Genomic DNA, 15,556 nt, shown 5'->3' on the forward strand with positions numbered 1-15,556 from the left:
AGTATCTTACTTAAAAACAAAAGGTTTAATTCGCGACACATTCCCTTCAAAGCGCTTTGTATTTTCCTAAGATTTTGTATGTATTTTTTAAGCCAAAACCAGGTACCGAACCTAAATATAAGAACTATGTAAAGTAAAGCCTTATAGGTGTGCTCTCCTGGATCCAATTCTGGTTTGGGCTTAAAAAATACATGCAAAATCTGCACTGTTTTTTGCCCCACATAACATAATCTTATAACCAATCATCTTTCTGGTTACTTATCACCACCCCTGCTGTCACACGTGTCTTTATGTTATAGAATTCAACAACAGCAAAATCACTGGAACGCCTTTACTTTCCCGCCACTCATGGTTGAATTACACAGGCCGGTCACCATGGTTACCACACTAACGGGACACGGCGAATCAGCGATTCTATTTTATAACCCCGCCCCTTCAGCTATAGCGTTCTCTACTCTTGCGCAGTAGCAATGTTTTTAGTCTCCCTGGTAACCGCTGCTCCGTGCAGAGAGAACGAAAGATGAGGCTGAAACGGTTCCTTCTCCGGTATTTTCCGCCAGGTGAGAACGAGTGGAGGGCATGGACCATGGAATAGAATAATTGCACCCTGACGTGAAAATAATCATATGTCCTAATCCTGTTTATAGTAGAATTGTGCAGCCCGTAGGAGTCCTACTCCCGCACTACAAGTCTCAGCATGAAGCCATGCAGCGTCTGGATACAGATAAATGCGTTTACTGTCAGATCGACAGCTGTAGGTTACTAAACTAAAGTTCCTATCACGTGTAGGGAACACTGGTTTATTTATATTTCTTGTTATTACATGGGCTCCCTACAGCAGGGCTCAGCAACCTTCAGCACGACTGCTACGGTTGTGAAACTACAACTCCCAGCATGCACGGACAAGCAAAAGGCCTTATTCTTCCTGCCAAAGGCTGTCAGGGCATTCTGGGAATTGTAGTTTGATAACAGCCAGCGTAATGAAGGTTGCCCACTCCTGCCCTACAGTATTACTACCCTCCAGATCTGTAGCCTGGACATTATCCAGGATTTTTCAGATGTTGTCTAAAGACTGCGCTCCTCCAATTTACCTTTAAGAACCAGTTAATTCACCAATAAAGGGGCATAACTAGTGATATAGAGGGGCATAACTAGTGATATAGAGGGGCATAACTAGTGATATAGAGGGGCATAACTAGTGATATAGAGGGGCATAACTAGTGATATAGAGGGGCATAACTAGTGATATAGAGGGGCATAACTAGTGATATAGAGGGGCATAACTAGTGATATAGAGGGGCATAACTAGTGATATAGAGGGGCATAACTAGTGATATAGAGGGGCATAACTAGTGATATAGAGGGGCATAACTAGTGATCACTCGGCCCCAGAGCTACATTTGGGGATAACCACAGTGATCAGCAGTGGGAGAGTCACTTGCTGAGCACTGTGGTCACAAGAAAATTCAAGGAAATCCTAATAATAATAATAATAATAATAATAATAATAATAAAAAAGCTAAATCAGAGGGTAAGGTTTCACCCATAAAACAGCCCCTGGAAATGCCAATCAGGGGCTTGAAAAAAGAAAGCACTATATTTGTTTTAATATTTTTTATTGAGATTTTAAGGCTGGGTTCACACTGAGTATTTTGTAGGCAGAAAATCTGCCTCAAAATCCCGATTGGAATTTTGAGGCAGATTTTCCTCTCCCTGCACCCGATTTTCGCAGCGTTTTTCGCCCGCAGCCATTGAGCGCCGCAAGCAAAAAACGCAGCGAAATACGCTTCTTCTTCCTCCCATTGATGTCAATGGGAGGTCAGAAGCGTAAACGCCCGTAGATAGGACATGTCCTTTCTTTTTCCCACGAGCCGTTTTTTTCCGCTCACGGGAAAAAAACGCCTCCGCCTCCCATTGAAATCAGTGGGAGGCATTTTCAGCCATTTTTTTGGCCTCAAAAAAACGTGTCAAAAAACTGTGTGAACCGGCCCTAACTTGATCGCAAAACAAAACGCATCTCCCCATTTCTTCATATATTTATATAATCCAATCATAATCCCCAATGGTTATTGTGTTGGAGACTGTTAGGGGCCTCCGTCACAGATTCCGCCAAAAATACTAGAAACAATAACGCAGCCTGCTGCACTATTGCTTCCGGTAAAGCCATGGGAAACCCGACAGACCCATTAAAGTCAATTGGTTCCATCGGGCCCTGGCTGCCTCAGTTGTTCAACGGAACCTTCACTACCGCCATTTTCGTTGTTCTGCTCCTCTGATGGAGCAGAACAACGGAATGCAGAGCGCAGATCTAAACAGGGCCTAATAGCCCATAAGGCTGGATTCACACACAGCATCTTGCTGCATTTTTTATGGCGTTTTGTGGTGCCTTTTTAGTGCAGCCAGATGTTACATTAAAGTCTATCGTAAAATATAAAATGCACTACATATACTGCGTTTTGGTTTGTGGCGGTTTTGAGGTAATTTTGTGGTCAGTGGCATTGTTTTCCAAATGCAGCAAAATGCTCTGTGTATGACACTTTTTCATGCGTTTTTCCGATAGGCTTCTCTATCGGACTACAAAAACGCCAGAAAAAAAGCATGTCCAAAACAACACCAAATTAAAAACGCCTCTAAAAAACCCTTAAGGCTATGTTCACACGGGGTCTTTTGCCGAGTTTTTTGACGCGGAAACCGCGTCGCAAAACTCGGCAGAAACGGCCCGAGAACGCCTCCCATTGATTTCAATGGGAGGTGTCGGCGTCTTTTTCCCGCGAGCAGTAAAACTGCCTCGCGGGAAAAAGAAGCGACATGCCCTATCTTTGGGCGCTTCCGCCTCCGACCTCCCATTGACTTCAATGGGAGGCAGGAGAAAGCGTGTTTTATGCCCGCGGCGCTCAATGGCCGCGGGCGAAAAACGGTGCGATAATTGCTGTTCACACGGAGTATTTTGGGGGAGGAATATCTGCCTCAAAATTCCGTTTGGAACTTTGAGGCAGATATTCCTCCCCCAAAATACTCCGTGTGAACATAGCCTAAAAAGACGTAAAAAAATGTATGTTTCATTTTAATAACACTAGTGTTTTTAGTAAGGGTATGTTCACACGGCAGCCTCCGTTACGCCATTTCAGACGTAATGGCAAGTGCAGGTGCTTTTCGCTGCATCCATTACGGACATAATTGGAGCTGTTTTTCTATGGAGTCCATGGAAAACGGCTCCAATTACGTCACAAGAAGTGATAGGCACTTCTTTGACGCGGGCGTCTTTTTTGTCTTTTAACAGCGGCGCGTAAAAAAAAATGACCGTCGGCACAGAACATCGTAAAGCCCATTCAAATGAATGGGCAGATGTTTGCCGACGCTTTGGTGCCGTATTTTCGGACGTAATTCGAGGTTAAAACGCCCGAATTACGTCCGTAAATAGGGTGTGTGAATCCAGGCTAACACTAGCGTATTTAGAAGCGATTTTTGATACGGTTTAAGATGGCAAAAATGTTCTGTGTGTGAAGGAGACCTAAAGGGGCACCCTGCTTCTCAGTGAGTTATCTCATCCGGTCAGGAGCACTGAGGGTCACCCTGATAATTGAAGCACTGCTCTTTTACGCGGTCCGGTGAACGGGCACACTTTCGAACACTTGTTCCCGATAATTGCCCCATGTAAACATGCCCAGTGATATGCCAACAAACAAGCAAACGTCATTTGACCACATCTTTTATTGCAGTCTAAAAAATCATCGGTTGTCAATGAATCTATGAACACCACCAATGATTTCTCCATGTAAATAGTGCTAAAGTAGCGCCGATTGTGCTATATCGTGGATCAGCGCTTATTACCAGCAGAAAATCTGCCTATGTAAGGCCACCTTCACACACACAATTTTTCTAGCAGTTTAAACTGCATCAAAAAATTATTCTATAAACACCAGCGTTATTAAAATGTCATACCCAGAACGTTTGGGAAAAAAACACCACTGACTACGAAATTGCCTCAAAAATGCCACAAACCCAAACGCAGTATATGTAGTGCATTTTATATTTTACTATAGATTTTAATGTAACATCTGGCCGCACTAAAAAAAAGGGCAAAAAAAAAGCCATTATAAATGCCACAAAAAAATGCAGAAAAACGTAGCAAAACACTGTGTGTGAATCCAGCCTAAAAGGACATGTTGTTTTCTTTACCTACATATTTTATGCCTTGGAAGTCAATGTGAGAAAATGTAACGATACCTGCAAACATGAATATGTCCGAAAAAATGGGTGAGCGCGACCCTCTTGGAGATTCTGCTTATCATAGGGATCACCCAAGGCCACACATATTAGGTTATAGGTAGTTCCTCATTGTGTCCTCCCTCAAGCACTACAAGGGGAAATGTAGGCATTAATCAATAGGGGACTATCTGGAGCTAGGAAGATAAAGAAGACACAGGTTTTCTTCTTTCTTCCTTGCACAATAGTGATCCTAAATAGTGAACCATGTTCACCTTTACCACAGGCAGGAAAGCTGTCACAGGGGCGGCTACCACGTTGGTTGTTTGAGCTACTGATTTCAACATATGAATAACGCTGATTTCTCTAGGTTATTCTACTGAGCTTACAATTACAGGAGAGAAGCGGCCCATTGGGACGCTGTTCTGTACTCTGGGACAAGCTGTGTATTTCTAGAAAGCACCTCCTTCATGATTTCATTAGACCGCTGTGGACATGATAACACGACGATTGTATAATATTACATTGTATTCCAAAGAGTGAGTGAGAGAACTTTACATTGCTCATTTTCTCTCTACCATTGCATTATGTTGTATGTATTGAATTTCCTGTGCCTTTTTTAGGGATTATCTTGGAATATGAAAAAGGTGGGGAGCTGAAAACCAAGTCTATTGATTTACTGGAACTTTCCCCCAAGTAAGTGCTGTACTTTAATCCATAAAAGACAAACTCATGTATTTTACACTACAGAAGAGGAAGGAGTACAATATCAATTCAATACAATATGATTCAGAAATGGGCCGATCAACGAGACAACTCGTTGATCGGCGCTCGTTTGGTCCTATCACAGGGACCAATGAATTGGATAGGTATAGGGACAAGCTCTTGTTACTACGATCAGTCGTCCTCATACATTTCATCATGTCGGCAGCACGTTTCCCTCTTTACACAGCGACATGTGCTGCCAACAGCGATAATATTTAATTCATAAATTAGCAGATCCGGAGATGAACAAGCTTTTGCCCATTAATTGGCGCGCTGATGGGCGATGTAGTGATTGTTATCATGACTTTTAACGCGTTAAATCCACACTGGCAGGAAACTTTAACTTGACTTTTTGAATGGTTTTCAATGGCTTAAGTGATAAGTTATCACACTGCAGAAACTTATCATAGTCAAGATAAGGATTGCTACATCGGCAATGGCAAAAGTTAACAAATCGGACCGTAAAAGATGATGTAATCAGAACAATACTTGCAATCAAATTATTTCGACTGTTAGGGTATGTTCACACGGCCTATTTTCGGCCGTTTTTCGGGCCATAAACACCCGAAAAACTGCCAAAAAATCGGAAGCAGAACGCCTCCAAACATCTGCCCATTGAGTGCAAAAAATTTTGATTTTGAAAAACGGGCATGTAAAAAAACGGCAGCGGAAAAAAAGTGCAGGTCACTTCTTGGGACGTTTTTGGAGGCGTTTTTCATAGACTATTGAAAACAGCTCCAAAAACGGCCGTAAAAAACGCTGGGAAAATCGCGAGTGGCTTAAAAAAAGTCTGAACAGCTTCGTATTTTCAGACGTTTTTGGGTTTGCGTGTGAACATACCCTTAGGGCAAAGCCACACGTGGCGGAATTGCTCTTGAATTCCGCTGCGGACACTCCGCAGCGTTAATCCGCAGCGGAGCCGTTTCTCCATTGACTTCCACTTCTATTTAGTAGGGTTCGTTTAGACGAGGCTGAAAATTCCGCTGCGGAGCATAGGCTGCGGTGCGGAATTTGGTGTCCGCAGCATGCACTGGATGTTGCGGAGTTGTGGCAGACTGGTTGCGGACTCATGGCGGAATTTCTCCATGGACTTCAATGGAGATTCTAATTTCCGCAATGAAGTCCGCAGCTGTCATGCACATGTTATGTGTGCTGCGGATGCGTGTTGCTTTTTTGACATGATATTTCTTCATTCTGGCTGGACCTATGTATTTCTAGGTCTACAGCCAGACTGAGGAAGTCAATGGGGCTCCCGTAATTATGGGAGCGTTGTTAGGAGACGTCAGTAAATAGTCACTGTCCAGGGTGCTGAAAGAGTTAAGCGATCGGCAGTAACTGTTTCTGCACCCTGGACAGTGACTACCGATCCCAATATACAGCAACCTGTCAAAAAAATAGAAGTTCATACTTACCGAGAACTCCCTGCTTCTGTCTCCAGTCCGGCTTCCCAGGATGACGTTTCAGTCTAAGTGACGGCTGCAGCCAATCACAGGCTGCAGCGGTCACATGGACTGCCGCGTCATCCAGGGAGGTCGGGCTGGATGCCGAAAGAGGGACGCGTCACCAAGACAACGGCCGGTAAGTATGAAATTCGTTTACTTTCACTAGGGAAAGTGCTGTCCCTTCTCTCTATCCTGCAATGATAGAGAGAAGGGAAGTACTTTCACCTCAATATGCAACGGCCAGTCCGCATCAATTTACTGCACATTATGGCAGATCCGCCGCAGAATCTGCAACGCAGATTCTGTGCGGCATTGATGCGGACAGTTGCGGAGGAAATCCGCCACGTGTGGGCATGCCCTTAGGGTATGTTCACACACTTAGCAAAAAACTTCTGAAAATACGAAGCTGTTTTCAGAGAAAGCGGCCTCTGATTTTCAGGCATTTTTGAAGCTGAAAATAAAGCTTCTTTTCAGGGTATGTTCACACGCAGTGGTTTCAGACGTAATTCGTTTTATGCCACGAATTATGCCTGAAAAAACGCCCCTAATACGCCTACAAACATCTGCCCATTGCTTTCAATGGGAATTACAATGTTCTGTTCCCACGAACCTTTATTTTACGCGTCGCTGTCAAAATACGTTGCGTAAAATGACGGCTCGTCAAAAGAAGTGCAGGACACTTCTTGGGACGTTTTTGGAGGCGTTTTTCTTTGACTCCATTGAAAAACAGCTCCAAAAACGGCTGTAAAAAACGCTGCGAAAAATGCGAGTTTTTTTAAAAAAAACGTCTGAAAATCAGGAGCTGTTTTCACGTGAAATTTGGAGCTTCTTCTGAGGCGTTTTTCATAGTGTTCAATGGAAAATCAGCTCCAAAAAACGCCTCAAGAAGTGACATGGACTTCTTTTTACGCTCCATTATTTTTAAAACAGCGGTGTAAAAAGAAGCCCCGTATGAACTAAATGCTGTTTTTCCCATTGATTTCAATGGGCAGATGTTTGTAGGCGTTCAGCTTCCGTCTTTTCAGGCATTTATCAAGGCGTAAACGCCCCGAAATACGCCTGAAAACACTGCGTGTGAACATCCCCTCACAGATCTCTAATAATGCCCTTTTATTGAGATGCAGACAGACCCCCGTATAAGTCAGGAGGGCCACCAGGTGCCGCTGGTATATGTGGTACAATATTACAGCACTGCATCGTGGCTTTTGCTAGAAACGGTAGCCACGACACAGATGTGAACAGAGCCTTAAGGTGCCCATACACATTAGATAGATGTATGGTGATATTCATGCTCTATTCATCAGAAGAATATTTGTTTAGCCGACTTGTGTATACGCATTTCAGATGATATTGGCTGTAAAAAATAACAGCGATGTATGGCCGGAAGTGATGGAATGAAAATGACTTTGATTTCCAATGTTTGTCCAGGAAAGCGATGCCCTCTTAAAGTTAACCCAGCCTGCTCTCCTCCTCTGTGGGTTGGCATTGCCGGATGAGTGTGCAGTTCGCTCTGAATGATCCATTTACATTCAACTTCTTCCAATGCTCGGCCGAAAATTTCCTACACGGCCGACTTGATTTTTCGGAGATGACTGCCTGCCATCAGTCGGCTGTAATAATTGTTTGCTTATAATTTCGAGCTGCGAATTTTTGTTGTAGTCAAAATTGTCCAATTTTCCCAACTTTGGTCTAATATGTATGGCCACCTTTAGGGCTTATTTAGACGAACGTGTAATACGTCCGTGCAACGCACGTGATTTTCACGCACCTCGCACGGACCTATGTTAGTCTATGGGGCCGTGCAGACTGTCCGTGATTTTTACGCAGCGTGTGTCCGTGTGTCCGCTGCGTAAAACTCACGACATGTCCTATATTTGTGCGTTGTTCGCGTATCACACACCCATTGAAGTCAATGGGTGCGTGAAAATCATTCACAGCACACGGAAGCACTTCTGTGTGACGCGTGTTATTCGCGCAACAGCAGTTAAAAGTATGAATAAAAACAGAAAAGCACCACGTGCTTTTCTGTTTACAAACATACAAACAGAGTGTCATAATGATGGCGGCTGTGCGAATATCACGCAGTCACGCATCATACAGGGCTGACACACGGAGCTGTTAACTACCTTTTGCGCGCACAAAACGCACACGCTCGTGTGAATCCAGCCTTACTCTCAGGTTACTAGTGATAACTCTCCATTGTTTGATGTGATATGGAATTGTATCCCACATGGCATTTGTTTTGAACTCCATGTTGTGGGGATGTAAAGTAGGTTGACTCCATGTGGATGGGTCAAAAGAGATGAAAGTTTTTAGTAGGTTCTCCCAAGACTCTATAAAATCTTTATTACTTCCCATTTCAAACTTGGTACACCAGGAAGACTTGACATGTGTGTGTGCCTTATAGACCCCAAGGGAAAAGCCAGATAAGGTTTAGATCTCTGCTGTATACAGATCAGTACCAGATCTTATATAGGAAGGACTATATACAGGTTGGCATGAATAGCATTGTAGAAGATCTCTGATATAGGTAGCAGATATACAGTATATATATATATATATATATATATATATATATATTACAGGTAAGGCTATACACAGTACAGTATCAGATCTCTGACTCAGGTAAGGCTTATATAGTATCAGATCTGAGTGGGGGTACTGTGGCTGGCACTAAGGAAGACACTATGGAGATGTATTAAGATTGCACCAGTTTGGATTAAAAACAAGTAGGATGGAGTAAGATGCAACAAATTTATTAAGTGGCAGAAATGTATTGCATCTTTGGCTGTTCGTGCAACACTAAACTAAATCTACGCCAGCTGGAAGCTGACGTAGATCTCCGCTATAATTTACACCAGGTTCTGGCGTAAATTCTAGTCGATGAGTTGCCTGCAGATGGCCATGACCCTTTTACTAAGTCCCGACCACTTTTAAAAGCGGCGAGAGCAGGGCAAATGGCCCACAAGTCAAAATTTTTGATGTAGAAACCTTGTTAACTTCGCCCTATGTCTAACACCCTTGGAGGGCATTGTGGATGGCTTTTTTACATGGGCACAGTTATGGGACAACTGCAGCTCGCTCTACTTATGGTCCTCATGGTCAGCCAGAACAAGGGCCACACACAGCCATGTAGGTGGTCCATGTCAATACTGTTATAAAGCAGAAAAACCTGAACTATATACAGTTTGCCTTACATACAGTACATCATCTCAGAAAGTGTGATTGGTTTTTTACAGACAGCTCTGGGAAAAAAAAGATAATTGTTGAAAAAAAGCAAAACTATTTTGTAGTAGAGTATTCTCTCTATTCTGTATGAGTTACATATAGAAATATAAGGAGATATCTAGGAAAAATACAAATACTTAGCGGCCGTTTTTCTTGTTGAAGGACTGATGTGGACCTACTCGTAGAAGAAATACGGAGAGCCGAACCTCTTATTACTGTCTCCCGCACAGAGCAAGTCAAGCACCTCGTCCAACGTCTGCAAGAGAAGATCGGACAGCAGGACCACCACAAGTTCTATCTATTTAAGGTCAGTGCCTGTAGCGGGATTTCTCTGGGATCGTCCATTTGTCTGAATATCCCTAAATAATATATTCTTGGGGGTTTTGCCTTCCTTTGGATCAACGTTACAGGAGAATAGGCTGAACTGGATGGACATACGTATTTTTTCAGCCTTACAAACTGCATTGCAAACTATATTACCATATAACAAATCTGTCATATCGGTCATGGTTTCCGTTCAAATGCAAGCCATGATGTCAGTGTGAACAGAGCCTAAGCAAAGGTTCATTGATTCTTTTAACACATCTGTATGAGTTATATTTTGATTACATTCCCCTTGCACAATTTACGCTGTGCATGAATTGCCGCATAAAGTGGTGGACCAAGAAAGGAAAAAAATACTTCATTTTTGTTAAAGAAATTTTATTTCACTTTTTAAAGTTTTCCATTTTAAATAAGCTGAGACAGTAGCACCAAAATTATAAAATAATAACCATACAAGACATGTACATTATGACCCACCCCAGCAATCCCACCCCTAGTAGGTCTTGTTCACACAGTGCAGATTTTGCATGCTTTTTTTAAGCTAACACCAGAATTGGATTCAGGAGAGCAGTCCTATAAGACCTTTCTTTATATATTTCTTCAGTTTAGGTTCCGTTTCTGGTATTGGCTTAAAAAATACATGCAAACTATGCAGCAAATTTGCATTGTGTGAACAAGGTTGTAAAGTTCTTCAAGGGTACATTCACATGCAGCAAATTTCATTAAATCATTTTTTGTGACTGAAAATCTGTTTCATTCAGCAGAAATCCATGGAGCTGCTGCAGAAACAACCACATTCACAAGAATGGAACTTCAATCTCAGAAATTGTTGCAACAAAAAACACGGCAAAGAAAGTGCAGTCAGTTCAAAATCTGCCTCACAATTCCTGAAGTCATTTTGAGACACATTTTTCTGCCTGCAAAAAACTCTTTGTGAACATTGCCTTAAAGTGTAACTAAACGTTTTAAAAATGTCAGGCGTTTTGATCGGTGGCGGTCTGGGCACTAAGACCCCCACCTAAAACGAAACTGCTGAAGCACTCCGGAGAATGCTGTGCCGCTTAGGGTATGTGCACACACACTAATTACGTCCGTAATTGACGGACGTATTTCGGCCGCAAGTCCCGGACCGAACACAGTGCAGGGAGCCGGGCTCCTGGCATCATAGTTATGTACAATGCTAGGAGTCCCTTCCTCTCCGTGGAACTACTGTCCCGTACTGAAAACATGATTACAGTACGGGACAGTTGTCCTGCAGAGAGGCAGGGACTCCTAGCATCGTATATCACTATGATGCTAGGAGCCCGGCTCCCTGCACTGTGTTCGGTCCGGGACTTGCGGCCGAAATACGTCCGTCAATTACGGACGTAATTAGTGTGTGTGCACATACCCTTAGTTTCTCATTGGCTTTTTTCCGAGCAGTGTACAGGCTCAATAGAAAGTCTATGTGTCCGTACACCGCTCACTCAGCTTTCCGAGGAGAGCCAATCAGAAACAAAGTGGCACGGTGCTCAGCCAAGCGCTTCTGCAGTTTAATTTTCGCGATCGTGGGGTCTCAGTGCTCGGACCCCCACCGATCAAAACTTCTGACATGTCACTATGACGTCAAAAGTTTTTAAAAGTTTAGTCACCCTTTAATAGAAAATAACAATTATATATGACAAACATCAAGATTTTAAGAGTGAGGATAGAATGAATGTGAATCTTTTAAGCTGCAACGCCCCTATAAACACTGTTGTATGCCATGCAGTGATATGCACTTTCAGGAACTTTTCATTCTTTTTGTGATAGTGTTTGTGTTTTTCCAGCTCTTGCTAGTGTATCCGCTGTTTGGTTTATGATCATCTGTCAGATGCAAAATGGCTGCATAGAGGAAGAGTGGATAATATCCAAGTAATTGGAGTATTTTACTTAGACGTTGCTTTTTAACTAATTTTTATTTTGCTGCTTAATAGGCAAACACTTTTCCAGTAGAGGGCGCTCTCACACTATTCATAATACAGAGTTTCTTCCAAATGATTGAAAAAATTCCTGATATCCTAACTTACTATGCATTACCTACTTAGTCTATGGACTTCAAATAACAGTCCCGATTTATTGTCAGCTTTTCAAATATATCTCTTGGTATACACAGCTATATATGAGGCTGCAGTATACCTGATTATAAGCTGTTTTTCAACATACGTAAGTTGTGCTCCATTCGTTTATTTACCGTGGTGCACCGATCTCCCATTTACCAACACACTCAGGTTCTGATTACTTCTGCATCAAGGTTTCTGATGGTGACGGATATGTGACAGATGCTTTTTTAAGACAACTGGAAGAATCCCATTGACTTGGGATAGTCAGGATTCCATTCTTTTTTTTTATTGGGTATAACAACGTAGAAGATTACACTACTGCCCGCCAAAGTAAAGCAAGCCACTTAACAAAACCTCTGTAGGCCACTTCTACCACTAGGGGATTAGTGTATACTTGTATATACCTCATATTCCGATCGGTAGATTCTGTATACAACTGCTTAGAAATTGATGCCTGACTAGGTATACTGAAAGACAAACACATAGAGCTGCTACAGGGGGTGACATCTTTCTGACAGAGCCGGCGCTTTTGTGTATTACAAAGGGTGCTGTGAAATTTAATGTTGTGTATTTCAAACGGTGTCTGCTGGGACCTGTATTTTGACTATAGATGGTATATGTCTATAGATGGTACCCACAACTTTTTTTTTAAGACATAATAATAAGAGAATTTATGTTACTCAGAGTTTTGACAATCATAAAAAGCAGGTAAGACATTAAAAAGCTTGCAGCACTGTAGCCTTAGCTGAACCTTGAGTTTTGCACTTGTGGCTTTTCCAGGGTATGTAAATATGAAGAACTACAGTCATTTCACTGCAGTAATTGCTAGCGATTGTTGGGATGCTAATATAGTGCTTGAGGCGGCACTCCTGTACGTCCTGGCAGCAAAATTGCACACACTGCTACTTGAACTAGTTTTGCTCTACAGTCAACGTACAGAAAAGCAGTACATCCCCTAACCATGCTTTGGGAACATGAAGCCTTAGGGTATGTTCACACGATGAGAGGCATTTACGTGTGAAAAGACAGACTGTTAACAGCTGCCTCGTTTCACACGTAAATGCTCCTCCTCTTAATATACGAGGCGTCTGAGACACTCGTAAATCTTGAGCTGTGCTTCATTGAGTTCAATGAAGAACAGCTCAAATTACGTGGCAAAGAAGTACCCTGCACTTCTTTGCCGAGGCAGTCCATTTACGCGTCGTAATTTGACAGCTGTCAAACGACGACGCGTAAATTACAGGTCGTCTGCACAGTACGTCGGCAAACCCATTCAAATGAATGGGCAGATGTTTGCCGACGTATTGGAGCCGTATTTTCAGGCGGAAAACGAGGCATAATATGCCTCGTTTACGCCTGAAAATAGGTCGTGTGAACCCAGCCTTAGATCTGGAGAATAGAGCCCCAGATGCTCAATGCAGGGTTTGACCCCATAGCTTCTATTGTCTGTGCCAATGGTGATACATTGGCATAGTACATATGCTTACTGTTTTATGTAGTGTACATTGACAACTTTTCAGGCATTTTAGGTATCGGTAAGGCTTGTAATGCCGAAAATGTTCTAAGCAACCCAGGTAATCTGAAGTCAGTTGGTCAATTAAACGACTTCTTTTTCTCTCCTACAGTTGCCTACGGTGAGTTGTAAGTAGTAAACTGGAAAGTTGGCATATATTTTTGTAGTGATAAGTACTCCCCAATCACTATGTGAGTAATTTTTTGTCATTTTACAGTTCTTTGTACGTCTCAGGGTAGCAGGCAGCACGTAGATCCACAATCAATAAATGTCCTTCAGTAATACATTTACTGGCAGCCAGAATGATATAGCTAATAAAAATAGTCTTTATTAAAAAATGTACTATGATATTGATGCTGTAGCGTCTGTAACTCCTTCACTTACTGTATGTGGCTATTCTGCAAATTCTGACAACAGAACACTGTTCCTGTCGAGGGCTGACAACGTCATCTGCTGTCTCTGCTCTCCCCCTTCATTTTCTCCGTGTTGGAGAAATCAGCAGGGTAGGGCAGATTTGAGTGTGGAGAGAGAGTTAAACATCAACGTGTTCAGGGAGAGCAGATTACACAGCCTGTAATGAATCAGAGTGTAGATAAGGAGGAGAGTACAGGGAAAAGTAGGGGGAATCACATAGGCTATCAGTGTAGAAAGACAGGAGAGAACCCAAGGACGCTCTGCAAAGGGAAGTCACACTGTCCTCAGCATCTGTACCTGTCAGGACAAGGGAGAAGAGATCCCTCATGACTTGTAGAAGTATAAAGCAGTACAGGAATGTAGCTGTGCTGATACATGAGATCTAGTGAGGCCAGCAGAATCCTGGACACACAGAACTCACATCCCCCATGTATTACTGGAAGGGAGATACAAACATGAGAAAAGTCTGAAACTAGGAGCAGGTTGCAAACTGTGTAACAGGGTGTGAAAATGCATGAAGGAGTGAAGATTGCAGCCCGGAACTTAGTGCAACTTTTTTTTAACTCCAGATATAACCTTACATGTAAAAATATGTTTTTTCCATGTCAAAGTTGCCATAATCTTTGAAGCAAAACTTTCTTAAAAAAGCCAAGGTAAGCTGACTGTAACTGAAAGTGAAGCAAAGATTCTGTGTGCAGCCGGACATAAATAGCAAGTAAAGGCTGTACCTTGTTTTTAATAAGTCAACTAAGCACCACCACCCTGCTGTCGTGGAATCAGCATTTCTCCATTTCTTTATGTCAATTCATTATTGGCAAGTACTTCTTCACACTCTGCGGCCTCCTTGAGTTGGCGGAAGTAGGGATCAACTTTCTCATCTTTTTAGTGGGTACACTGTAGCTTGATTACCGATGCTGTAAAAATGCTGGACTATAGGGCACAGTTGTACCCAAAGTGTTAGAAAGAGCTTGTGATGCTATAAACAATCTTTGAGTGCTATAAACCATTCTGCAGAACTGAGGGGTTATAGGACCTGTCTCTCCTTCTCTTTATAAAAAAAACCCGAATATGATATCTCATTCAGATAGAAAGATCGGAGAAATTTCCAAAAACGATGCTCAGATTTTCTGGCACTTTGAGGGATCATTTCTTGGCTACAATTGCACCCAATATTTTGACCTCTCAAGAGAGAACCGGTCATGATGACAGGTTTCCTTTAAGGAAGTCTTAAAAAAAAAATCTGGGTATACACCTGAGATATGTCAGCAGGAGGATTAAAATATAACAAGGGAACGAAGCTCTTAGTACATGTTATAGTCTATATAACTGTAGTAGTAATTCTGGAATTAGAGCTGTGTATGTTCTGTGTAGGAATTACACCTTTGTATTTCTTTTGTCCTACTGATCAAAGCGACCGTGAAATCCTCATCAGGAATAATTTAATTATAGTAGCGTCAATTATACAGATGAATTATTAATTCCACCAAATACAGAATGGCAGACATGCTGGACTGCTCTGTACACCTAGGTTATTTCAGAAGTGTCTGACAGATGCCTCAGGATTGGCCATCAATACCTGATCA

At 42.4% G+C, this 15,556-nt stretch overlaps 1 protein-coding gene across 1 annotated transcript in view; it reads left to right on the plus strand.

Annotated features, from left to right (window-relative positions):
- The first annotated feature begins 452 nt into the window (after positions 1-452).
- DAW1 (dynein assembly factor with WD repeats 1) overlaps positions 453-15,556 on the plus strand; it is a 58,002-nt gene continuing 42,898 nt past the window's right edge. Inside the window, exons 1-3 of the mRNA XM_075863924.1 lie at positions 453-560; positions 4,830-4,902; positions 9,804-9,948. Coding sequence (XP_075720039.1) covers positions 521-560; positions 4,830-4,902; positions 9,804-9,948 — 258 coding nt within the window. The 5' untranslated portion in view covers positions 453-520. The remainder of the gene's footprint in view (positions 561-4,829; positions 4,903-9,803; positions 9,949-15,556) is intronic.

The sequence above is a fragment of the Rhinoderma darwinii genome, chromosome 4, assembly GCF_050947455.1.
Source record: "Rhinoderma darwinii isolate aRhiDar2 chromosome 4, aRhiDar2.hap1, whole genome shotgun sequence".
NCBI classification, from domain to species: Eukaryota; Metazoa; Chordata; class Amphibia; order Anura; family Rhinodermatidae; genus Rhinoderma; species Rhinoderma darwinii.